The sequence below is a fragment of the Saccharomyces kudriavzevii genome (genome assembly GCF_947243775.1).
Source record: "Saccharomyces kudriavzevii IFO 1802 strain IFO1802 genome assembly, chromosome: 12".
In the NCBI taxonomy this organism is placed as follows: Eukaryota; Fungi; Ascomycota; class Saccharomycetes; order Saccharomycetales; family Saccharomycetaceae; genus Saccharomyces; species Saccharomyces kudriavzevii.
The window spans coordinates 310,116-334,886 of record NC_079283.1 but is presented as its reverse complement, the minus strand read 5'-3'; the positions used below and the strand labels follow the sequence as shown (position 1 = coordinate 334,886).

Below are 24,771 nucleotides of genomic sequence, written 5' to 3'. Positions count from 1 at the left end.
AAAAGCATGTCCAAAGGAAGGGTTAATCAGAGGCGCTACAAATATCCTCTTCCAATCCATCCTATAGATGATCTACCGGATCTAATCCTTCATAATCCAATATCTTGGGTATATTGGGCATATCGATACTACAAGAGTACAAATGCGTTAAACGAAAAAGTACACGTAGACTTTATTGGAGATAACACTATTCATATAATAGTTCAGGATGACAAACAAATGCTATATCTTTGGGACAATGGGTTTTTTGGTACTGGCCAATTTTCTAGAAGTGAACCTACCTGGAGGGATAGAACAGAAGTGAGACTAGGCCTTAATGATAGTCCACAACAAGTCGGAAGAGGAGGCAAAATCAATACTGAAACACAGTTGACCCTAGAAAGGGTCACACAACAAAGAAGAGCACAAAGGTTAGAGTTCAAGAAAGAACGTGCAAGATTAGAAAGGGATTTACTAGAATTAAGGAAAAAAGGTGCTCATATCAGTGAGGAGAATATTCTTTTAGAGAAGCAAAGGGAATCATTAAGGGAGTTTAAACTAAAACAAATGGAAGACATCAGCGTAGTCGGACAACAGCAGAACGCTCCCGAAATCGACCTGAGAAATGAGGACAACGATCTCCTTAATGAAAATGGTGATCTCTTGCAATTGGAATCATTAGAGCTTATGCCTGTAGAGGCCATGTTTTTGACCTTTGCACTTTCTGTTCTAGAGATATCTTCTGCGAGCCTGACGAGAAAACTATTCCCATCTGACGCCAAATATAAAGATATCCATTCTTTTGTTCGCTCCTACGTGATATATCATCATTACAGGTCGCACGGTTGGTGCGTGCGATCTGGCATAAAATTCGGCTGTGACTATTTATTGTATAAGAGGGGACCACCATTCCAACATGCTGAATTTTGTATCATGGGTCTTGACTACGACATTTGCAAAGATTACACGTGGTATTCCAGCATAGCACGTGTTGCAGGCGCTGCAAAGAAGACGTTTGTGTTGTGCTATGTGGAAAGACTAATATCAGAAGAAGAGGCGATATCGTTATGGAAGTCAAACAATTTTACGAAACTGTTCAATGGTTATCAAATCGGCGAAGTGCTATATAGGAGATGGGTCCCCGGAAGAAATAGGGACTAGGATATTAATGAAGAGGTAATTCTTTCGTATGTATGTATGTATGTATGTATGTATGTAAATGGGTGCTTATTCCAACTAGCCTTTAACCACTTTTATAAGCCTCGGATACCCATCCACAATCTCTAAAGCCCTTGTTCTTTGCCTTGGGGCCTTTTACAGGATCGTCATATATTGCTCTCAGCTTTTCATCATGTGTGGCTGGCTTTGATACGCAAACGTACTTATTGTTAGGAAGGGCACACTTAAGCTGGGATTTGGGGAAGGGACAGGGACAGTCCTTCTGCTGTGGTACACACGTTAAGGTGTCGGGACACAAATACCCATCACATGGGTTATTCAAAACTTGTTCTTCATATGATTGCGGTTGCTGTTGCTGCTGTTGCTGATGATGATTACCAAAATTGAAAAAGGCGTTCACCTCAGCGGTACCCAAAAAAAGCACGGTAAATACTAGACCAATACTGTACCTCATGACGCCGTAAATTCGATTGTATCGTGCTAGGCAAACCCATCTATTCTTTCCATCAAGAGTATTCTGAAGCTTCTTTCAAAATCATTTCCTAAAGAGAAAGGACAGCTCAGACACACCCATACATCTACCTCAGTAAAAATTACCTTCCATCCTATATTGCACAACCATTAGATTCCATAGATTTTCCTCCTGCTAAAGACATTCAATTCGGTAGTGTGGCCTTCCAGCATTAATTCTGGACGTCTATATTCTCATTTGAAGACATTGTTGCGAGCAGAAACAAAAGTGCTGAAAAAGGCTACCTAAGCGCATGGTTCTGTAATGGTTCCATTCCGACAAGACTGCAATGACTTCCGTAGTAGGGAATGCAGGGGAAGCACAACACGAAACTTTTCTACTTCATTTACCTTTAGTGTATAGTATCACCCAGTTAATTTCACTTGCGACGCGTTTTTTTTTCCAGTATCTCATCAGACGCGTCTGAGAAATTTCAGTAAATAGTGAAATGTTTAGTATTATTATATTAACAGTGTTCATTAGTGGCTATGTTACGCAGCACACCATAAGAGCGATATAGGTTTCAGGGATAAACACCAGAAAGGACACAAACTACACATTCTTTCCCACATGTACTATGGAATCAGCGAATTTGGTGATGCCTACAACAAGATATTAAGGAATTCATCATCTCATTCATCATGTCAATTAGTCATTTTTGTTTCTTGCCTTAACATTGATGCATTATGTGCAACGAAAATGCTGTCATTATTGTTTAAAAAGCAATTGATTCAATCTCAAATGGTACCGATCTTCGGGTATTCTGAATTACGACGCCATTACTCACAATTAGATGACAACATAAATAGTCTACTATTAGTGGGATTTGGAGGAGTCATCGATTTAGAAGCCTTCTTAGAAATTGATCCAGAGGAGTATGTGCTTGATACGGACGAAAAAACCGGGGAGAAAAGCTATAGGAGAGATATTTATGTACTGGACGCTCACAGACCGTGGAATCTTGATAACATATTTGGATCACAGATCATCCAATGTTTTGATGACGGCACCGTAGATGACACACTAGGTGAACAAAAGGCAGCGTACTACAAGTTACTAGAGCTAGATCAACACAGTGATAGTGATGTACTCTCAGATGATGACGACAATGACGGCGGCGAAGAGGAAGCAACTGATGCCGATGAGGCTACAGACGAGGATGAAGAAGAGGAACACAGTGGTATAGCACCTAATAAAAGAAGTAATTCGACAATAGGTCCGAATAATCTTTCAAAGAGAAAGCAACGGAAGAAGCAAATTCATGAATATGAGGGTGTGTTGGAGGAATATTATTCTCAAGGCACCACAGTGGTTAATTCAATATCGGCACAAATCTATTCACTATTTTCCTCAATTGGGGAAACAAATCTCTCGAACCTGTGGCTGAACATCCTTGGTACGACTTCGTTGGACATCGCTTACGCTCAAGTTTATAACCGATTATATCCCATATTACAGGATGAAGTAAAACGTTTAACACCAAGCAACAGGAACTCAGTAAAGACTCCTGACACGTTGTCATTGAACATTCAACCTGACTACTATCTTTTCTTGCTAAGACATTCTTCATTATACGATAGCTTTTATTATTCCAATTACGTTAATGCTAAATTGTCCTTATGGAATGAAAATGGGAAGAAGAGGTTACACAAAATGTTTGCTAGGATGGGTATACCATTGAGCACAGCGCAGGAGACGTGGCTGTATATGGACCATTCCATTAAGAGAGAACTCGGAGTAATATTCGACAAAAATTTAGACCGTTATGGATTGCAAGATATAATTAGAGATGGATTTGTTAGAACCCTGGGATATCGTGGGTCCATAAGCGCTAGTGAATTTGTAGAGGCTCTTACGGCTCTGTTGGAAGTGGGCAATTCAGCTGATAGAGATAATGTCAACATAAGTGGTAAAAATGACGAAGACACTGATGGGGAAGACGAAGAAGGTGACAATGTTCAAAAATTGACGAATCTGAAAAAAAAATGGGTTTCAAATTTCTGGCTGAGTTGGGATGCTCTAGACGACAGAAAAGTAGAACTATTAAACCGTGGTATCCAATTAGCGCAAGATTTACAAAGAGCTATTTTCAATACAGGCGTTGCCATATTAGAAAAAAAACTAATAAAGCATTTAAGAATTTATAGATTATGCGTCCTGCAAGATGGGCCGGACCTGGATTTATACAGAAATCCATTGACGTTACTAAGGTTGGGCAATTGGCTCATAGAATGCTGCGCTGAGTCTGAGGACAAACAATTACTACCCATGGTCCTTGCCAGCATAGACGAAGGTACGGACACGTATTTAGTTGCCGGGTTAACGCCTAGATATCCCCGTGGATTGGACACAATACACACGAAGAAACCAATACTGAACAACTTCAGTATGGCGTTTCAACAAATAACGGCAGAAACTGATGCTAAAGTGAGAATAGATAATTTCGAAAGTTCGATAATAGAAATTCGCCGCGAGGATCTGTCGCCGTTCCTAGAGAAACTCACTTTAAGTGGATTGTTATAAAGAATTCTGTGTCGATCAGTCGCATATACATATCAGCAAACGCAATATATAAATCCAAGCTGCCTTGACGATCTGAATTCTGGCTGCCCTTTTGTATTAAGTAATAACATATTTTGTGCGCGGCTCCAGACAAGGAAGGAAAAGCTAAACAAAATGCAAGTAAAACCAATGATGAGTGTATATAACGAAGTAGGGAAGACAAGGAAAAGCAAATAGAATAGCTGAATATGAACAAAAATGTTGATAAGAATGAAAGCAAATTGTTTCAATTACCGTCATTGCCGCCTTGGAGAACACCAAGGTTTAACAAAGTAAACTTGAACAATTTCACCACACCATTACGTAAGAGATCGACAAGGGTAATTAGCAACGATTCAATACCCATAACGGGTGAAGTATTAGAGGAGAAGGATGTAGATGAAGCCTACGGGATGAATATGGATGTGGACGAGGTTGATCATCTTAATAGTTTGAGCCACATAGAAGAAGAAAAAGCATATGATTACTCACCATTTTGTGAACGCAATACACTAAGAGAAAGCAAAATCGATAGTTTTTTGCAGGCTGAAAGGGCAGCACATTGTCTTGTGTTTCATAAGGAGGGTCATCTGGACTGTATGGATACTTATCGTCCCGATATTGATGTTATGTGTGGTGAGATGACACTGGGCAGCGACAATCCAGATAGTAACGGTACAATGTTGTTGGAGAGTGTGCCTGGATGTAGCAAAGAAGACCTGGGGAGGTTATCGAGGCGAGAGTTTGTAGCAAGTTCGAAACCCAGCATGAGACGGTTGGACGACATAATAAACCATGAGACGAATGCTTTAAGCAGTTTTTGGAACGACTCAGATTTAGTCAGCTCGCTGCAAAGTCACCATTTGCATGAAGAGTATCTGCTTTTACAAGAAGAATTGAAAAACATCTGTAAGACCCAATGCCATAACAGAGTGCCCATAGAAAGCCTACGGGAGAAATGTAGGAGGCATTATAACAGCGAAGATAGCTCATCCCATTAACAGAAACGTATTTTTTTTTTGTCATCTTATATGTATAACGTATACACAAAATATATATAGGCGGGGCCATTAAACAGGGACTCTAGTTTCAACAATTTGGTCTTTCAGTTTCTCGTCCCATTCCAGTTTCTTCTTCTGTATATAGGCAAAAACATCAGACGCTCCCGTAGGGTCTATTGGCAGTGTCTTGATGTATGGCATACCATCCCTAGAAGTGGCAGAACCATATTTGACGTCTTGCTTTTCAAAATTTGGGTTGGCCAACCTCGTTACATACACGGAGGCATTGGCAGCCTTATAGCCATCAATGTTATGCCATGGAGATCCCAGCCATCTGGCGAGATAGAACAAGAAGAGCATACCGAAATAGGTAAAAAAATTCAAATACTTGGAAAAAGAATGGCTTGTAAAGATACCAGGCTGAACCACATACTGGTTTATACCCAATTTCTTCAGGTCCTTGTAAGTGGCCAAGTGCAGCAGATCGACTAAACGCTTGGAACCTTCGTAAGAGGCGTCTGACTTCAGTAGTTCGATATCGTTCAACGAAAGATATTTGGGATCGGACATTATACTCGAAACCCAAACGATATACGCCTTCCCCTTGGACAATTGAGGCAGGATCTTGCTGATGAAGTAATACGGACCAAACACGTTGGCCTGGAAAATAAGACCCATGTCATCTTTAGACTTCACACCCACCAACTGTATCTTGTACGTTGGATTCGTCACTGCATCCAGTGGACTGGTCAGGACTTCCTTGACCGCTCCAAACCAGTCGATACCGTCGAAAATACCTTGCGCCGCATTGACGAAGAGGTAGTTTATCGCATCGTACTTGTTATTGATGTCATAGTAAGCGTTCAAGACGCTTATCATGTTGGTGAAATCCACCAAAAGATAATCAAAATCTATTTCCAAGTCGCCCACCCGTTTAGATTTGTTATTGTAGAAGTCTTTTATCTGGACGATGACCTCTTGCACTCGAGGAAGAGTCCTCGAGGTGACCACAACGGTCAACCTTACATTGGAATCCTCGGTCTCAATAAGACGGAACACAGTGTTCAGACCGAGGTTACTATTGGTACCCGTCACGATAGCTACTTTCCTGTTCATCCTGCCCTTTTCTTTTCCTCTTCACTGCTTTTTTCGACACAGATCATTGTTTGTTTCTTGTCGCATCTTTTAAATATCTACTCAATCCAGGATGTCGCTCTTTCGTTAAACGACCATTCAATGGCCCACGTACTATCGGAGATAAAGTAACGGGTGTGCGAAAACTACCACTATCTGTTATAACTGTTACATGCGCATACATAAAAACAAAATACCTATACAAAGCGCTCGATGAACCTACTCCATAGAGTCTTGGCCATCCTCCTGCCCATGTATTTGCCCAATAGGGGCAGCAACACCCAGTTGAGCAGTTTGCTCAGCTGAAGCAGCGACTCTTCCCATTGACGCTGCGCGTCTGCCAGCTCATAGCTGAGTGACGTGTCCTCGTCACTGAGGTAACCATCTTCTTCCAGACCCTCGAGGCTGTTGATCGTGTCAATGCCCTGCAGGACCGCAGATGTATCCTCTATGTCTGCCATCTCTTGCTCTTGCTCTTGCTCGTGCCGTGAGATGCTGTGGTGCTGGGGGGAAGTTTGTGGTGGCAATATTGCTTGCAACGGCCGGCCGTTAAATGGGCCTTCGGGGTTCAAACGAGGCGCGGTTTCGTGAATCTTGCTTGGCTGTTTTGGCTTGTTGGTCCCTATTGGCGATGGTTTGTGTTTCCACGGGGCGCTACTCAACGGGTTTATTTCCGTGGAGCACATATGTTGCACATGGTAATATTTATATTGATGTTGATGCATCTTGTGGTGCAAAAGTGTATATATAGCACGTAGGCTCTTTCTTGCACTCGGGCTGCTGAGAATCCTTCACACGACTCCTGCTCCCCCCCTAGTTCCTTCCTTCATAGCACACGTATACACGTAGATACAGTTCTTTTTAGTAGGATGTGGACCAACACTTTCAAATGGTGCAGCAAGACTGAAAAGGAAACAACGACTGCAGACGCCAAAGTCTGTGCCAGCTTGCATGGCCTTCAGGCCCTGCAGCAGCAAATCATGGATAGCACAACCGTGCACGGGTCTGTCAATAATACGATGACTCCAGGCGGGATTAATCAATGGCACTTCCACAATAATCGTGCCAGCAAGGTCTGCACACCCACGGTGCTCATTCATGGGTACGCTGCCTCGTCGATGGCGTTCTACAGGACGTTCGAGAGCCTCTCCGACAACATCAAGGACCTGTATGCCATCGACCTTCCCGCCAACGGTGCCTCGCAGGCCCCTGCTCTACAAGTGGACAAAACCAAGAAGATCAAACCGCTCAGATTCAAGCACATAGAGGACGACGTGGTTGTCCCCGTGCTAGATAAACACCCCCCAGCAGAGGACATCAAGTCGCATCTGGAACAGTACGAAAATTACTTTGTAGACAGGATCGAACAGTGGCGAAAGGATAACAAGCTCCGCAGGATAAACGTGGTGGGCCATTCGTTCGGAGGTTACATCTCGTTCAAGTACGCCCTTAAATACCCAAACTCCATCGATAAATTATGCCTCATATCTCCCCTGGGTGTGGAAAACAGTATACACGCCATCGCCCATAAGTGGGAGCCCAACACCACCTACCCACTCACGTTTACCGATCCATCCTCCAGATATTACACGCGAAAACTAAACGTGCCCCAGTTCATCTTCGAAAACCAGTTGAATGTTTTGAAGTGGATGGGGCCTATAGGCTCCAAACTGTGCTCGAACTACATCTCCACCGCATACGTAAAGGTGCCCGACCAGCTATATAAAGACTATCTTTTACATTCCTTTGTGGGCAAAAACCAGACAGTGCAGCCACAAACAATCAAGGTATTCACACACCTGTTCGAAAGAAACCTGATCGCTAGAGATCCGATAATAAACAACGTTGGTCTCTTGAACCCGGCGACACACGTAATGTTCATGTACGGTGAGCACGACTGGATGGATAAGTATGCGGGCTATTTGACCACTGAGTCGATGCTGAAAAACAAGGCAAAGGCTAGTTACGTTGAAGTCCCAGATGCTGGTCATAACTTATTCCTGGACAACCCACATCACTTCACTTCTTCCTTAGTCTCCTTCCTATCAAAATAATAATACTCATTCAGTGCAAGGAGAAAAAATAAAAATATATACATCTAGATATATATATATATATATACATCTATGCATATGTATATGTATGCGACATAGAAGAATACATAAATATGGAACATGAACAGCTTATTTGGAAGCGGGCCTTCCGACCGTTCCGAACAAATTAAAACAAAGTCTGCAAGCCGACGTCACCCCAGTTTTCAGCGACAGTTCTTTCGAAACGGCACCCTAGATCATCATCGGTAAAATGGTGTTGGAGCCTTCACCTCCACATCCACCTCGAGTAACAACGACAACACCTTCTCTTCCGTCCAGTTTGAAGAAGCCTGTGGCGAGTACTGTCCAGGACAATAATGAGGTGCCTAGAAAGAGAAAATTAGCATGTCAGAATTGTCGTCGTCGAAGAAGAAAATGTAACATGGAGGAGCCTTGCTCAAACTGCATCAAGTTCAGTACCGATTGTGTATTTACTCAACTAGACTTGAGGAACAAAAGATACTCCACGACTTATGTGGAAGCCTTACAGAACCAAATTCGGACTTTGAAAGAACAGTTACAAATACTAAAGTCCTCATCTTCTACAATTGCTAGCGGCTCCCTATCCTCATTGAATGACGATGACGAGCGTGCTGTAATTTCCAATGGAAAGGATTTAAAGTACGGCGAATCACCCTCATCAGCATTGCCATCCTCTGAGAGCAACGATGAGAATGAGTCCGATACGTTTACAAAGAAACTCCCCTCAGAGAGCCCTCCCCCAGTTGGTACAAACAGCATATATCCGTCGAACTCATTGTCCATAATAAAAAAAAAAACGGACGGCAACACAAAATACCAGCAACAGGTCAGTTTGAAGAATTTATCGAGAAGTCCTCTCATCTTAAGGTCATTATCGCTCTTCTTCAAATGGTTGTACCCCGGTCATTATCTTTTCATACATAGAGAAACTTTCCTGAGTGCGTTTTTCGGTGATACAAACACCAAGAGTTATTATTGCTCTGAGGAACTAGTATTTGCTATTGCGGCGTTGGGATCCTTGATCTCATACAGATCAGAAACTGAACTTTTCCAACAATCTGAAGTATTTTACCACAGAGCCAAGACAATAGTATTGAAAAAGATCTTTCAGCTGGATGATTCTTCCTTAGCTGAATCATCGTCCTCCTCCAAATTGGCGATAATCCAAACTTTACTATGTCTAGCGTTCTATGATATTGGAAGCGGGGAAAACCCCATGGCTTGGTATCTTTCCGGGCTGGCATTTAGAATCGCTCATGAAATTGGTTTACATTTGAATCCAGAAGCCTGGAGCAATGTTTACGAAGATGAATTATCAATAATGGACTTTGAAGTGAGAAGTAGAATATATTGGGGCTGTTACATCGCAGATCATCTAATAGCAATTTTATTTGGAAGATCGACCTCCCTGCGTTTGTCCAACTCTACCGTTCCTGAAACGGATGAGCTACCTGAAATTGAGACTGGTATCGAGGAGTATATATATGACCCAAAAGTCATATTGTCCACTGCAAACCCTCTAAAGAAATTGATTGTGCTATCAAGAATAACTGAAATTTTCGCATCCAAGATTTTCAGTCCCAAAGAAACTTTGCTTCAGAGAAGTGAATACTTGGCCAAGTTTAATCTAGAAGTGTACAATTGGAGACGAGATTTACCACTTGAATTGCAATGGACCAAGAGATCATTAATAGAAATGGCAGACTTCAATCCCACCATTGCTTACGTATGGTTCCACTACTACATCGTATTAATATCCTATAACAAACCTTTCATATACGAAATTAAACAAAGCAGAGAATTGGTGGAAGGATACGTCGATGAGTTATATTATCTTTTAAAAGTTTGGAAAAACAAATTCAAGACTTTTGAAAAAGCAACAATTTACATGATTTATTCCGCGATCTTAGCAATTCAGTGCATGAAGTCAAACCTGATTAAGAAAGATAGAAAGCAAGACTTCTTAAATTTTCTAAGTGCACCTACACTAAATTATGAACTCGCCAGAAAATTTATCGAAAATTCCGAAGACGCCTTACACAACTCAGAAACAATGGATTTACTGGGTACTTTATCTCATGGTAATGATTTTGCGTTAGAGTATAATTTTGACTTCACCTTATTAAATGAGATCGATATGCTGATTGGTGGAGGCACCAATGATGTCTTCACAAAGTAGCTTGGGAGGAAAGAGGTATTCGCATGAGTAGTTCTCCAGATATATACCTGTATTTGTAACTTTTTTATTTGGAAATGAGAAATAAATATCTTGGCCTTTTTCTCTCCTCTATCCATTGTATTTCGTCGCTCTCAAGAAGCCCCGGAATGACAAAATGAAGCATTTTTACCTTACATGAATACTTAGGCACATGGATCAGCGAAGCAAGATAAAAGGAAGGGCGCCGATTATTTTTGTTGACGACACATGTATTCTTACAAGCTGAATTCAAGGAGCTAATGACTGTGGATTATGAGAAGGACCCCAGGGCTAAAGAAGCTATTGCAATTTGGGAAAAGGGCGTATTGAAAGAAAAGGATGGGTCAATGTCTGATGCTATAAACTTCTATAGAAGCGCACTGAAAATTCATGACAACGTGGAAAGACTGTATAGGAAAAAATTACATGATGAGTGGATCCTGCATAAAAAACTCTCTGAACTATCCGTAGTTCCTAAAGATTCAAGTGAGCAAAACGGAACAGGTAAAGATGCCTTGCATGGTGGTGAAAATGTCGACCTCCCACCTTGTTGGATTCTGGAAATTTTACCGAACGATATTTTACTGAGAATTATAAAAAGGGTGGTATTAATGTCCGGTGAATCATGGGTAAATTTGTCAATGAGTTGTTCTACTTTCAATAAACTTTGTTTCCACGACTCTATGCCTTTTAAAACGTTTGCAAAGTACATATATTCCAAGCAAAAGTACAATCAAATGGCAATGGATCTGAATGGGATTACCAACGTATGTACATTCGAGAAGGAGATGTGGCAAGGGGATGATATCCGTATGTTGAACGAAAGACCATATATCAAGTTCGAAGGTATTTACATCAGCGTGGTGAACTACTTAAGGTATGGTTCTAACGCAGAGGGCTCATCGTCTCTCTTGAATCCAGTTCATATGATCACGTATTACAGGTACTTCAGATTTTATGAAAATGGCCAATGTTTGAGATTACTCACGACAGATGAACCTAGCTTTGTCGTAAAGCACTTTGCCAAAGAGAACAAACCTAAACATAGTGATACATGTTATTGGACCCTCGGATTCGATTATAATTTTGGTCATTTGAAGATAATGAGATCAGATGAAAAATACACGTTTGTTGAAGAATTTCAAATCAAGAATCAAGGCACTAAAAGATATCAGCGATTAAAATGGTTAAGTTCTACTGTTATGGATAAAGAAGGTAATATGTCAGATTGCTCGTTGAAGAATGAGAAGTCTTTTGTTTTCTCAAGAGTGAAGTCTTTCAAGAGTGTCGGTTCGAATCGATAGACTTTGCTGTTAACATATTCCATTTATTATTCGTATGATTATTATAGATTTATGTAGGAATTTCGATTTCCTTGTATAGGAAATTAAAGAACAAAAGAGCCTCAGTTAAACTAAACTGTACTACAAAATCCCATAAGGTAACGCTAAAATATTCAGCACACATACCTCTATAGATTCAATTCCTTCAAAATATATGACGCTAGTTCCTTATACAGCCATGTATTACCGGAAACCTTTTTGAAATGCACACCTGCCAACCCGACTATACGAACTTTCACGATGTGTATTTCAAATTTGATAGGTGGTCTTTCTTTAATATCATATGCAATATTCTGCTCGAATTGACCATTTACGTCATTTATGTTCTGTGCCCTTGACGTCGTCAAAATGTCGTCTTGCTGTTGTTGAACATACTCCAACGAGGTGGAAGAGAGTTCTCCAGACATACCATTGGTTTGATTTCCATAAGTTGGAGACATAGGAACAGATGAATTTCTTTGATGTGTACTAGCTGCCAAAGGTGTGAGTGGTATACTATTCTGCCCCCTCTTATAAGAGCCTTGTCGCTTTATCGAACTGTTTCTTGATGTCGAGGATGTCGCACTATGATAACTGCTTGATAGTTGGTTATCTAAACTGTTTTGTAAATCCATTACTTTCCCAGAGTCGAAACGCATGTCGCTAGTGGTTATTGCAGGTACTACGGCAGATGCAGTTGGCGACCTTTGTTGGACGCATATGAAGCCGCCTTTAACTTCTTTGAAATCAATTTTCATCCTTGTCAGAACGGATATAATATTATGACGGACAATGGGTAATGGTTTAGAGGAAGTTGTCTGTACGGAAAAGAAACCCTTTAAAAACATAGATTTTGGGTAATCAATTGATGGCATAGATCCAGGGGGGGCCTTGGAGGCCTCTTCCAAAATTTGCTTCTCGGTAAGCTCTTGAGTATATAACGGAAAGGCTCCGTTGCTAGTATTGCCAAACGAATTGTCGCTATACGTCGTAAGATCTTCTGGCACAGCCAAAAATTTTTTGTTAACGGGATTATACTTCTCCTTATTTGCCTCTCCCAAGAAGCCGTTACCATTTGTCATATCTGATGGCGGAAGAGCAGCTGGAATAGGTGGTCTCGTAAATTTCAAAGATTCGCGACGAGCATGCCCCACTGATTTAGCCCTGGCGCTAGGATGTAATTTACGGTTCTTCGGAACAGAGAGATAATGGTCACCCTTATCATTACTCGTGTCATCACTTGCAGTGTTCACGTTGTTATTACTACCATCATCATTAATTTTTAATTTGTCCAGATTTTCCTGCAATAGTTTTTGTCGTTGTTTTTGAACAATTAAGTCGGCATTCTGGGGTAAAGCGGGAAGATTGTTACTTTGCTTTTGTGATAAAGATCTCGCTGGAGGTACTATGGTTGTATTTTTAACAGAATTGCGCTGCTTTGAATCAGTGGTGTTTCCAATATAAGATGGATTTCTCTTAACACTTGGAATATAATCTGATATAGTACGAGTATGACTTTTCGGTATCGTGATAGAATTTTCAATCGGCTTTGGCATGAATGTTGATGAATGTCTTTCTGAATGAGACTCCTGTTGCCTTTGCTGCTGGGATTGTCCGCTTTGAGATATTCTCCTAAAGATTCCACCGATTGTATTTTTCTCTTGCTGCTCACCTACTGCAGGTGAAGCAGAGCGCTGCTGATACTCCGCAGATCTAGGTCCAGGACTTGATTTCAAAACATCATTTAATTCGGTATGAATATCTGAACTCTTTCTGATTGTTGGCGAAGTATGTGCCTGCTCAGGTACTGTTAACTTTGGAGGGACCATTACATGCAATGGAGGTTTATTTAGGGGATGTGAATTGTTTGAGGTTTTCGGTGTGACGATTGCGGGTACCTGGAAAATACCAGCATTGTAACCTGAATCCATCGGTGGACTTACCATTTTAGTTATGACCACTGGCGAGTTGTTGACCAAAGCGCCCTTATTATCGGATGCTACTCGTTGCTGGTGCTGCCTTTGCTGTGTCTGCGCTTGAAGAGCCAGCGCTTGCCTTCTTTGTAATTTTGCTAATTTGCGTGCAATCATTTCCGAAACCAAGTGATATAGAGACAACAATGGATGGTATGCTAAAGTGGGATCTTCAAAATTATTATCCGGTTCATTAGAACCATTTTGCAATTGACTATTCGAAACTTGAGTATGAATTAAATTTTGGTTTGCCGTAGAATTCAAATAGTTGTTGTTTGAGCATGAACTCAATACTTTAGAGTTTGATAACCTGTCCCAATACTCCTGAGAAAGTCGGGTGTATTCTCTTTCAGTGGCCAGTTGAATCAGCGATCTTCTTGTATCTTCGATATCGTCAATAAATTCCAGGCGGTACATCTCCTTCAAGACTTGTTCATCTAACATTTCCGGGGTTATTGGAACACGATTGGGAACATACGATGGTGTCTTGAAATCGTAGCCTCTATTCATCCATGGATGGTCAACGACATTTTTTAAAGTCGCTCTTTTTAATGGGTCGATAACAATCATTCTAGTTAACAAAGATATAGCTTCGATGGATAGGTGTGAGGGGTAATCCACTTTACCTTTTTTAATCTTTTCATGTAAAATGCTTGAGTTTTCATCATCAAATGGTACTTTACCACAGACCAAAACATAGAGGACAATACCAAATGACCAGATATCCACCTCAGGCCCTGTATAAGGTTGCGCTTTTAGTAATTCTGGTGCAGCAAAATATAAAGAACCACAAAATGTATGCAATTGTTTCCGATAGTCAAAAATATTGGAAAGACCGAAATCAATGATTTTAATTTCACCAGAGCTGGAAATCATTATGTTTTCAATTTTTAAGTCTCGATGAACAATATTGTTAGCATGTAAGTATTGCAGCGCGCTGGCAATACCTCTAGCAAACTTCCTCGCATGGTGCTCCTTTAATGAGCCATGCTGGATGATATAATCTAATAACTGTCCGCCAGAAACATACTCGAAAAGCATGTAAAAATGGTTTGACATGGTACACATTTCAAACAAACGACATATATGAGGATGATAAAGGATCTGACCCAGAGAGGCTTCCCTGACCGTCCTTTTGTCCCTCGCAATTTCCTTTTCTAGCCTTTTTTGTCTTTCTAAAATCTCATTTTCATTCTTGGGGGAAGGCAATGTGTGTTGCTTATGAAGATAGGCCTTGGAGGCCCTGTTAACAATCTTAATCACACAAACCTCCTTTGTCTGACGATGCTTGACCAATTTTACTTTACCCATGGAGCCTGCACCAACTGTTTCCAGAAACTCCCAATCTCCTAGGGATCTTCTGTGGAATTGTCTCAACTCCATGCCGCCATTGTTACTATTATTGCTACCATTAGACCTGGAAGCATCATTTTGTCTTTGAGCTGCTTGTTCCTTGGCCTGCTTAATGTCCGCAGGAGGCATTAGTGGCGCTTGTTGCTGGTCATTTCTTGATCCGGAGTGTCTGCCCATCATGCGCAGCGTAGCTGGCGCGGCAATTCGCGTATCACTAAAAGCTTCGGGTGTTGGTGACAAAGACCCCCCTTTACTGGTCTTAAAGTTCGGATTCACCAGATAATCTGCTGTATTTGGATTAGGCATAGCGGATTACTTAACAATTGAGGCCACGCTATTAATAGCACGGTGTAAATCCTTGGAAATGTCTCGAATGGCGTTTCTCAAAATCTAATGCTGTCCACGTCCTGGAACTCCGCTGGACGTCGTTTAATGCAGTGTATCCGTACTAACCCCTCCGTAGCCCGTCCTTGAATGTGAATTTGTGTCAATGGCGTGCTCTACTCCCTGTTTGGATGGTGGCAAATCCGGGCTTTCTCGTCCTCTTGATCTCTGGTTTTCCTTTTCTAAACATTTTAAATTTTCGCTGCTACGCCAAATTACCGCTATCACCGCGGACGGCAATTTATATCGTCAAAAGTGACATATATTGCCTCTTCCTGTAGTGTTTATTTATTCAATGGTAACACGACTAAGAAGCCAAACCAATTGATTTAGTTTATTCTTTCACGTAGATCTGCTAGCATAGATATAGAAAGGCGTGAATCAGGCTTTGATGAGATCGAAAAGAACTAGAAGTACAAGATACACAGAGGCGAGCGAGCCCAAGAGCGCTGCGAACTGGGATGGCGAAGACTGGCAAGATTATGTCTCCGAAGAGGTAACAACTCAATTGCACAAATATCAGCTTCCGCATTTAGAGATATTAGACGAGAAGATGGTGGACTTGGCCAAACAGTGGCATTTCCAGTACGTAATGGCCTGGCTTTTCAATGTCTGCGAATCATATACTACGACTACATATAACGCAGATCAGTATGGTGGTAACTCTGTCAAATGCTTGTGGAAGAACATTAGATTCGATGAAGGTATCTTTTTGACAGACGTCTTTTCGAAGATTGGTGGAAAGGACTCGAGCTATTATAATGATGAAATGGATGTCGATGCGGACTCGCAAAATTTGTACGATAAGATCAGATTGCAATTATTACACCAACTAGCGGGCAATAAGAGCGGTCAATTGAGGGATTGGAATGTTATTGTTAATCATCATTTGCAAAACTCTAGCTCATCTTCGGATTTGGTTACAGACTCCCCCTTTCTGGAGCTTGATATTGCTCGCCAATTCGAGATCCTTTATTGCATCGTAAAGTTGATAGAAGTGAAAAATATGATCTTCAAGAATTATTTGGTGAATAATTTGCATCTTTTTACATTCAGCGAAATAATACTGGATGACGAAGATGATGATAGTGAAGGAGGGGGCACGAAGAGTTTATTTGCCTTACCTAATGTTGGTGTGCTTGTGGAGAAAACCATGCGCAGAGTGAAGAGAGGTTCTTCCTCGCAGACGTTCAATATCCCGATAAAGCTTCAAAACTGTACGATAAAGGAGATCGACCCCAAGATTCCTGATTCAGTGGAGCTAATCCATCTTGAGTATTCCCACGACATCGATGCCTATCTCCAATCGATTACGATCGATTACAAAGTGGTCACCGCGGATTGGGAATCCATGCTGGAATACTGGTCACAGAACAGAGACTCGAAAATAATAGATGAGTTCATAACTACTCTAATACCGATATATGCAGAACATAGACTGTATTCAGCAAAGATCCTGGCCAATAGAGAAAAAGAAAGGGCCATTGCCGAGTTAATGACAAGAAGGAAAAGATCTTCCAGGTTGGTGGCGAAAGAAGAGGAGAATAAGAAGAAGGATTTGGAAAGTGAATGGTTTGAAAAATTGGACGAGAGAGAGCAATTCATAAGGCACAGAAACAAGCTAGTGTCGAAGGAAATCAAAAAAGTGAAGGATCTCCTATGGAACCAACTATGGCAATCATATGATCAAGATTACAGAGATGAAAAACTGACTAGGCGTAACGAGATTACAGACAGAAGTGGTTCCGGCACCCCTTCTCTCGAAATGTCTTTAGGAAAGGACGAGGACAACCTCTTGAATGATGTTGATAACGGAGTTCTTGATCATGGACCCAACTTTCAGTCCAGTATCGTCCCAGTGCAGCCACCAACCTCTGGAACTGTTGGCCCGCTACAAACAGGCGACGTCCCTGAACTGCCCACAGATTACTGCATAACAAAAGAAGAATTGGACGAACTTGCCAACTATGGGATTTTCACGCCGCAGCAGGAACCGGACAGCCAAGATTCTGTTTTCCAATGCCCCGGCGAACCGGATTTGGCACCCATGGTCATCCCGGAAGATCTGGAAACCGACTTGTTTAACAACCGTCCCTTGATTTGCTGCGACCACTGTTATAGATGGCAGCATTGGGAATGCCAGCCTCCAAAGATCATCGAACTGATGGCTTTGACCACGAAGGCCTCGCAGCACGCACTGTCGCAACGCGATTTTGGCGTCATCATAATGGGGAATTCGCACGGCAACAGAAGATCTTCTCGCCGACCCCAATCCACACCTGAGCCCAGCGCTAAGACCTCAAGACCCACCGACAAGCGGAAACCCCCGGGAGAGTGCTCCACTTTCATCTGTGCTTGGTGCATTAGGGACCTGGAACTTGAACTGCGTGGCATCTTCGTACCTGAATTGAAAATAATCAGAGCCAAGCAAAGAAAATTGCAGGAAGACCGCGAAAGAAGGAAAAAAATGAAGGAGGAAAAGAAAAGACTCGAACAGCTTGCCAAGCAAAGAGAATTGCCTCCGGTATTCCACAACGCATTTCCGCACATGACAAGCGGTCCAATACCCGGTATCGCTACCTACGGAACAACGAGCCCAACCATCATTCCAGAACTAAACGCAAACGCCGCCCATCCTATAATCGCATGCTCACAGCAACCTGATAGCAAAACTGCACCACAACCACAACCACAACCGCAACCGCAACCGCAACTGCAACCGGAGCATCCCCAAGAACAGAACTTTCATTTCTGATGCCCGCCTACCATCCTACCATCCAATCCCATCCATATATAGAAATCAAAACTCAATCAATCATATATATATTAACTCTTTTCCTCAAGAATCTCTTTCGGCACAGCCGCACAGTCACATGGTCTCAATAGGGTCCAGTCGGGTAATGAAACATTCAGTAGGGTTATCGGCTGAAACAGTTAGGGTGCACGGGGCGACTCGTATTAGGGTTGGACGGCATTTTTTCACCGCTTTTATCCGGTTTTGTCCAGGTCACCATCCTTGAAAGCGCGGCAAAGGTGCTCGAATCGCCTTATTGTGTTAAAAAGCCAATGAAATAAAAGTGGGATGGTGAGAACGCCAAACGAGTGAAAGAAGGAATGGGAAACAAGTTTCTTCGAGACTATTTGATGGCCAGTTTTCTTCATTTTTTGTTACTTTCAGGAGATACAAACATATAGAACATTCCCACAGATCATAGACATACAATGCTGTTGGATGTGAATACAAATCATACGCTAGTGCACGATGCTCAAGGGCATGAGCATCGCCTCATAAAAAGCATGCGTGACGAGGGCGCCCTGCACTCATGGAGTGACTCGTCGAAGATCTTCTACCCCAAGTCGTTTTACGCTACTGCCACGAATAAGAAGAACAACAAGTTGGCCAGTGCGAGCATGAACAAGGCGGCCGCTGACGATATCGCGGTGAGCGATCAGAGCCATTTCTGCTCCACTCAGCCGTTGCTCGATGGTCCAGTGGATGCCAAATGCAACAGAATACCCATCAAGAGAAACAGCTTCAAGCGAACTAGAATACTGAAAACTCGAGAGGATTCCGAGCTGCTGAACGAAAATCGCTCATCTTTTATGACCCCGTCCTTAAGCTCGGTCATGTCGCAAGTTAAGAAATCAAATTCCGCCAAGACGGTATCGGGCGAATGTCCCATACATGAAACCCACTTGACGCAGAGCATAAAAAGGAAGTTTTCAGAAGAGACGCAAAGCGACTGTTCTTCTTTGAGCTCGTCGAAAATTCATCCTTTGACGGATGATATTGCTGACACTGCCGCTGCGCAAGCCCCCGCCATCGACGATGAAACACAGGTCGAGCCGGTACTGCCCAAGATGAAGATAATAAACATAAATGATCTCGATCTGTTTGACGACTGGGAAGTCAAGGATCTGGTCGATCTGTTCCCACCCGTATACGAAAGACGCCCCCGGTCGTCCTCAGTTCTGTCATTGGTGCCTTCGCATTCTGATGCCATGCCCAGACCGACTTCTGTGGACTTCCAAATCGTCGACAAGAAGGGCGGCGCATCAAGGAGAAAGAGCAAGAGCAAATCAACCACTGAAAACATGATTTACGAGAACGACTTGGTAGAGTTGGAACAATGGCCGTCCGCCTCATCATCGTCCGAGGCTGACGACTCAACCGCATCTAACGACTTACTCTTGCCAAACAAGAGAATAAGACAGAAGAGTTTGAATACCAATTTCTTGAAACTATACTCCATCGAGTCATCGTGCAAGAGAAAGAATATTTTGCCTGAAGTCGAAGTGGACGACCATCTGCTGAAACAGCTAACGTATTCTGAAATCTGGTCCTTGGACATCAAAAAGGAACCCAATGTCTCCACCAGGAACATCAAGCTTGCCCTGATCACCAGGAAGAAATTGTGGTCCGACATGGTCCATGAAACGAGAAACGATCTCTTTGGCGACTCTACCCCCTGGAACTTGCATTTTGTCGCCACAACAAGCAAGACGCCACCTGCACAAAGCGGTGAATCCGCAAACGAACACGGAACGCCAGACCCAAAGAGCTCTTTGGTCCGCGTGCATTCAGACGTCAAGCCATGGTTCAACAACGGGGGCACAATGCTCAAACCGTGCGGGAAGTTAAGTCTGGGCAAAGTCACAAACAAGATTACCGCACCCACAAGAGAGATTCAGTACGTCGTAAAGGGCTGGTGCGATAGCAGGTTTCTCTGATAAACAGTCTCGCCTCTTCAGCCCACCCTGCTGCCCCGCCCTCTCCCCACCCATTAGCATTATCCTTAATTAGTAAACTATATATTCTATCACCACATCCATCATTACATAACATTAAAAACAACGCATCAGCATTTGGTGCCCGGGTAATATCCGCCTTAAACGATCGATGAAGAAAAAAAAATTTGGAGTCACAATAATAATGGAAAAGGCCTTATGGACTATCTAGCGCATGGCAAATTGGAGCTACAGGGACCAAGTTCTGGACAGCGGAGCGACAAGCGACAGATTATCTAGCTATAAGTGCATTGGTCTTCTAATTTTTTTGCCAAATGAAGCGCTTTAATGGTACGTATAGACATTTTTGCACAGTTGATAAGTGACAAAAAAAGGGATTGGGTGGATATTTTTGTCTGCACTTCCTCTGTCATTCTTTTTTATTATGTTCAGTAGACTAACAAACCTATCTGCACCTATTCTTAGTAAGCTATGTGGAAGTGATCAAAAATGGGGAAACAATCTCCAGTTGTTTCCAGCCGTTTCAAAAAAATGAAAACTACGGTACAATAACTTCAGCAAACGAACAGATAACACCAGTCATCTTCCACAATTTGATCATGGACATGGTGTTGCCCAAAGTAGTTCCTATCAAGGGTAATAAAGTCACCAAGATGTCAATGAATCTTATTGACGGATTTGACTGTTTCTACTCCACAGATGACCACGACCCCAAGACTGTGTACGTTTGTTTTACGTTGGTGGATATACCCAAGATTCTGCCCATCAGAATACTCAGCGGGCTCCAGGTCTATGATTCCAATGCCACAAACGAACTCTTGAGTTCTCATGTAGGCCAGATACTGGACTCTTTCCACGAAGAGCTAGTGAAATACCGTAATCAAACTCTAAACAGTTCTGAAAATGGCCAATCTAGCAACTATAATGGACAAGACGCCATTACTGATATCGGGGACGCGACTGAAGACCAAATAAAAGACGTTATACAGATAATGAACGATAATATCGACAAGTTTTTAGAAAGACAGGAAAGAGTATCTCTGCTAGTGGACAAAACTTCTCAACTGAATAGCAACAGCAACAAATTCAGGCGCAAAGCTGTCAACATAAAGGAGATAATGTGGTGGCAAAAAGTTAAAAATATTACGCTGTTGACTTTCACAATTATACTATTTGTTAGTGCCGCTTTCATGTTTTTCTATCTGTGGTGAAAAAAATAAGGGAGGTGTCCCGCTAAAATGACATTGACGGTTTTTTTCTTTTATTCTTGAGAAATTTTAAATAAATAACAATAAAAAAGAAAGTAAATAAGTATAGGTAGGTGTGCTCGTGGCAGCGCCATTGTATTGTTTCTGGTATATAGGCAGTATCTATCTTATTATGATATTAAACGTTTACTTTTAGGTGAGGAAATGACTTTTGGCTTGGAATGATTGAAAAAAAAAAGAAGTATAAATGCATGTTTGGATGCACCTGCTAGATATCCCATTTGGCAAAATCTGGAATATCGATATGAAAGAAAGGTAAGTTTGTACCTGAAGCGGTGTAGACACTATATTTGTCAGGATTTTCTTTGTTTCGAGGTACTCTTGCGACGTGATAACTTGTATGACCGGCAACAATGGATTCATCACTATACTCTTCGTTTATCGTACCAAACCCTCTACTAATTAAACCTCTTTTCACCCATGGTGAAATGATGCCTACGAAGTGGAACTCAACCTGCCTATCAGCATATTGATTGATGGCTTTCCTCAAGTCAACTAATGATTGAAGGGCAGTGGCATCTGTTTGAGCAACTTGTGAAAAATCCAAACACAATATTTTCAAGAGTGGTCTCTCATCTCTCTCGGCATCGATTGAGTTGTTGGGAGCATTTTGCGTGAATTCTAGATCGCTTTCTTTTTTCTTCCAGAATTTCAAATTCTTCAAGAATGCAGGTGCTTCCCATGGACCGGGATCGTTCCATGGACGGTCTGATTTCTTCCTGTGGCGGATGATTTGTCCACGTCTTGTTGCCCTTTTGACCTCGTCAATTATAATATTGTAATGCCTTGAACAGTTGAGATATGTGTAGCTTTCAGACAGCCTATAAACAAGGACACTCTCTGGAGGTGGGAGGATGTGAACGTCCGGGTTCAATTCTCTTGTGTATTTGTGGTCAAACGGTAGCCATTTCGTATGGTATTTTATTCTTGGTTGGCCAATCGAAGAGGATGGAGAAGCAAAGCCCTTTGTTTGGACGTTTGTTTCTATTTTCTTGGAGGAATTGGTAATGTATTTGGCAGATATCTCCTTTTCATCTTCACCATTTTCTTCTAAAGTGGAAATACGGTTGTTATTTTCGGATACATAACTAACTGCATCGGAATCCGCTTTGACATAAGCATCGGTAACTTCAGCAATTTCGACACGACCCAAAAATTTTCCAGCTGGGAACGCCACTTTTAAGAGTAACATTGCACATGACCAGCACATAGCAAAATAGATACCATCTTCGATAGATGCAAACACTGTGATCAACACGGTAACGATGAAGCAGATGAAATCCAATGGATTCATTTTCCAGAAATTCCAGGTGGTTTGGTAGGAGGCCAAAAGATCAGACACAGCATGAATGATAACAGCAGATAAAGTAGCTTTTGGAATGTAAAAGAATGCACCTGTCAAACAGTATAATGCTAGAAGCACACACGAGCCTGAAAATAAACCAGATAATGGGGTACGGACATTACATTTAGCCTTTAGTGCAGATCTTGAAAAGGAACCAGTGGCTGGGTAAGCATTGAAGAAAGTACCCAAAAGGTTTGAAACTCCAATAGCAATCAACTCTTGATCGGGAACAACTTTGTAATCGTTGATTCTACCGAAGGATTTGGAAATGGCAATGTGTTCTAATAATAGCACGATAATAGATGAAGGTAGACTTGGACCAAGTTTAGACATTAATCCGGATGGAACGTGGAAGACTCCAACTTCTTTTAGACCAGATGGAACTGAGCCCAGGATACTGATGGGCCTCTCCGAGGAGGACTTGCCTCTTGTGATAGCCCAACCGATACAAGTGAACACAATAATAATAATACCATTCCTCGAAGCTTGAGCGTAGAAATATGTCCATTTGACAATTTTGTGTAATCTTGCGTTTTTGGAATTATATCTATCGTTCAATCTTGGACCATACGTCCCACACCACCATTTCCAAACGTAAAGGAGGAAAAGGGGAATTAGCCCAAATACGGCATCCAATTTGGTGTCTGGCAAGTGCTTCAAAGTCTCTATAACGACTTTATAAGTGGCTGCTCTCGTATTGACCAGCTTATTATAACCCATAAGTGCTGGCACTTGACCCCATAAGATATTGAAGGCGGACCCAGTCATAAACCCAGCGACGGCGTTTAGAGAAATCAATTCGACAAGAAACCCTAAACGTAAGAAACCGACAGCTGCAGAAATGATACCACATAACAATGCCAACGTTGTTGCAATCACAGGACCTGTGATGGTAGTATCTCCATCGGGGTATTTGGCCTGCACTTCGGCAATGACTTTTGCGGTTTGTAAAGACATCACAGCGACGGGCCCAATGCAAACATCCTTGGAAGTAGCGAAAAAGGAATAGGCGTATGCCCCAATAAATGAGGAGTACAACCCGTACTGTGCTGGTAACGTGGCGACTTGTGCATACGACATGGATTGCGGCACAAGAACACAACCAATCGTGATACCTGCGATAAGATCTGCAATAAACCAGTTAAAATTGTAATGTGGCAGCCAATTAATGATGGGGAAAACGCTCTTGAGATAATCACCGGCTCCTTTCAAAGTAAGATGCGACCTTATGCTATGGTTATAGTATTCCTTCAGGGAAACTGCGGACTCTTCAAACTGAGAAACGGAATTATCATACAGTGAGACGTCTGAAGGGTCGAAGTACTCAATCTTCGAGCCCTTAACACCTTTCGCATCATTCACTGCGTTCCGGTTGGCAACGGAATTGCTCTCTAGGTCGTTGTCGCTGAAGACACCGTTATTTTCATTATTTTTGTATTGGTCATACTCTAGCTCTAGATCGTCAAGATTGGGAACAGAATCGGTGTTGTCCTGAAAATCGGGAATTTCCACCTCTTCTAAATTTGGTTGAGTTTCCTTCGACATATCTTGCTTGGACACTTTCTGCTACTGTATATGTACATATGCCAAGAAGGACATTACTAAAGGGTGAGAAGGCTTAGGCACTGAAACGACCCTAATTTGTTCAAGTGCTGTCTCGGTATATATATGTGCATGCTAACCGAACCAAGAACAGTGAACGGTAGATCCTCCCTCGACCGGCCATGACTAAAAACTGGACTTTGGTTCAACCTTACAGC

The 24,771-nt window shown here is 42.1% G+C and overlaps 14 protein-coding genes across 14 annotated transcripts; 9 read left to right on the top strand and 5 right to left on the bottom strand.

Moving 5' to 3' along the window:
* Positions 1-6: 6 nt before the first annotated feature.
* Positions 7-1,140, top strand: SEN2 (tRNA splicing endonuclease subunit SEN2; the record flags this gene model as incomplete). The annotated part of the gene is made up of 1 exon (XM_056229734.1): positions 7-1,140. The coding sequence occupies one exon, from the start codon at positions 7-9 to the stop codon at positions 1,138-1,140; it is 1,134 nt and encodes a 377-aa protein (XP_056083723.1).
* Positions 1,141-1,222: 82 nt separating this feature from the next.
* LCL2 (Lcl2p) lies at positions 1,223-1,612 on the bottom strand (the record flags this gene model as incomplete). The annotated part of the gene is made up of 1 exon (XM_056229733.1): positions 1,223-1,612. One exon carries the CDS (start codon positions 1,610-1,612, stop codon positions 1,223-1,225), a length of 390 nt encoding a protein of 129 aa, XP_056083722.1.
* Positions 1,613-2,239: 627 nt separating this feature from the next.
* Positions 2,240-4,192, top strand: CDC45 (DNA replication initiation factor CDC45; the record flags this gene model as incomplete). The annotated part of the gene is made up of 1 exon (XM_056229732.1): positions 2,240-4,192. One exon carries the CDS (start codon positions 2,240-2,242, stop codon positions 4,190-4,192), a length of 1,953 nt encoding a protein of 650 aa, XP_056083721.1.
* Positions 4,193-4,419: 227 nt separating this feature from the next.
* APC9 (anaphase promoting complex subunit 9) lies at positions 4,420-5,211 on the top strand (the record flags this gene model as incomplete). Its single annotated transcript, XM_056229731.1, has 1 exon — positions 4,420-5,211. The coding sequence occupies one exon, from the start codon at positions 4,420-4,422 to the stop codon at positions 5,209-5,211; it is 792 nt and encodes a 263-aa protein (XP_056083720.1).
* Positions 5,212-5,280: 69 nt separating this feature from the next.
* ERG27 (3-keto-steroid reductase) lies at positions 5,281-6,327 on the bottom strand (the record flags this gene model as incomplete). The annotated part of the gene is made up of 1 exon (XM_056229730.1): positions 5,281-6,327. The coding sequence occupies one exon, from the start codon at positions 6,325-6,327 to the stop codon at positions 5,281-5,283; it is 1,047 nt and encodes a 348-aa protein (XP_056083719.1).
* A 215-nt stretch (positions 6,328-6,542) lies between these two features.
* MIM2 (Mim2p) lies at positions 6,543-6,806 on the bottom strand (the record flags this gene model as incomplete). The annotated part of the gene is made up of 1 exon (XM_056229729.1): positions 6,543-6,806. The coding sequence occupies one exon, from the start codon at positions 6,804-6,806 to the stop codon at positions 6,543-6,545; it is 264 nt and encodes an 87-aa protein (XP_056083718.1).
* A 408-nt stretch (positions 6,807-7,214) lies between these two features.
* ICT1 (lysophosphatidic acid acyltransferase ICT1) lies at positions 7,215-8,399 on the top strand (the record flags this gene model as incomplete). The annotated part of the gene is made up of 1 exon (XM_056229728.1): positions 7,215-8,399. The coding sequence occupies one exon, from the start codon at positions 7,215-7,217 to the stop codon at positions 8,397-8,399; it is 1,185 nt and encodes a 394-aa protein (XP_056083717.1).
* A 250-nt stretch (positions 8,400-8,649) lies between these two features.
* CHA4 (Cha4p) lies at positions 8,650-10,599 on the top strand (the record flags this gene model as incomplete). The annotated part of the gene is made up of 1 exon (XM_056229727.1): positions 8,650-10,599. One exon carries the CDS (start codon positions 8,650-8,652, stop codon positions 10,597-10,599), a length of 1,950 nt encoding a protein of 649 aa, XP_056083716.1.
* Positions 10,600-10,877: 278 nt separating this feature from the next.
* Positions 10,878-11,921, top strand: HRT3 (SCF ubiquitin ligase complex subunit HRT3; the record flags this gene model as incomplete). Its single annotated transcript, XM_056229725.1, has 1 exon — positions 10,878-11,921. One exon carries the CDS (start codon positions 10,878-10,880, stop codon positions 11,919-11,921), a length of 1,044 nt encoding a protein of 347 aa, XP_056083715.1.
* A 167-nt stretch (positions 11,922-12,088) lies between these two features.
* KIN2 (serine/threonine protein kinase KIN2) lies at positions 12,089-15,571 on the bottom strand (the record flags this gene model as incomplete). The annotated part of the gene is made up of 1 exon (XM_056229724.1): positions 12,089-15,571. One exon carries the CDS (start codon positions 15,569-15,571, stop codon positions 12,089-12,091), a length of 3,483 nt encoding a protein of 1,160 aa, XP_056083714.1.
* Positions 15,572-16,040: 469 nt separating this feature from the next.
* IOC2 (Ioc2p) lies at positions 16,041-18,404 on the top strand (the record flags this gene model as incomplete). The annotated part of the gene is made up of 1 exon (XM_056229723.1): positions 16,041-18,404. The coding sequence occupies one exon, from the start codon at positions 16,041-16,043 to the stop codon at positions 18,402-18,404; it is 2,364 nt and encodes a 787-aa protein (XP_056083713.1).
* A 467-nt stretch (positions 18,405-18,871) lies between these two features.
* GIS3 (Gis3p) lies at positions 18,872-20,380 on the top strand (the record flags this gene model as incomplete). Its single annotated transcript, XM_056229722.1, has 1 exon — positions 18,872-20,380. The coding sequence occupies one exon, from the start codon at positions 18,872-18,874 to the stop codon at positions 20,378-20,380; it is 1,509 nt and encodes a 502-aa protein (XP_056083712.1).
* A 332-nt stretch (positions 20,381-20,712) lies between these two features.
* NYV1 (Nyv1p) lies at positions 20,713-21,609 on the top strand (the record flags this gene model as incomplete). The annotated part of the gene is made up of 2 exons (XM_056229721.1): positions 20,713-20,728; positions 20,864-21,609. 2 exons carry the CDS (start codon positions 20,713-20,715, stop codon positions 21,607-21,609), a joined length of 762 nt encoding a protein of 253 aa, XP_056083711.1.
* Positions 21,610-21,874: 265 nt separating this feature from the next.
* Positions 21,875-24,556, bottom strand: SUL2 (sulfate permease; the record flags this gene model as incomplete). Its single annotated transcript, XM_056229720.1, has 1 exon — positions 21,875-24,556. One exon carries the CDS (start codon positions 24,554-24,556, stop codon positions 21,875-21,877), a length of 2,682 nt encoding a protein of 893 aa, XP_056083710.1.
* Between the last annotated feature and the right edge of the window lie 215 nt (positions 24,557-24,771).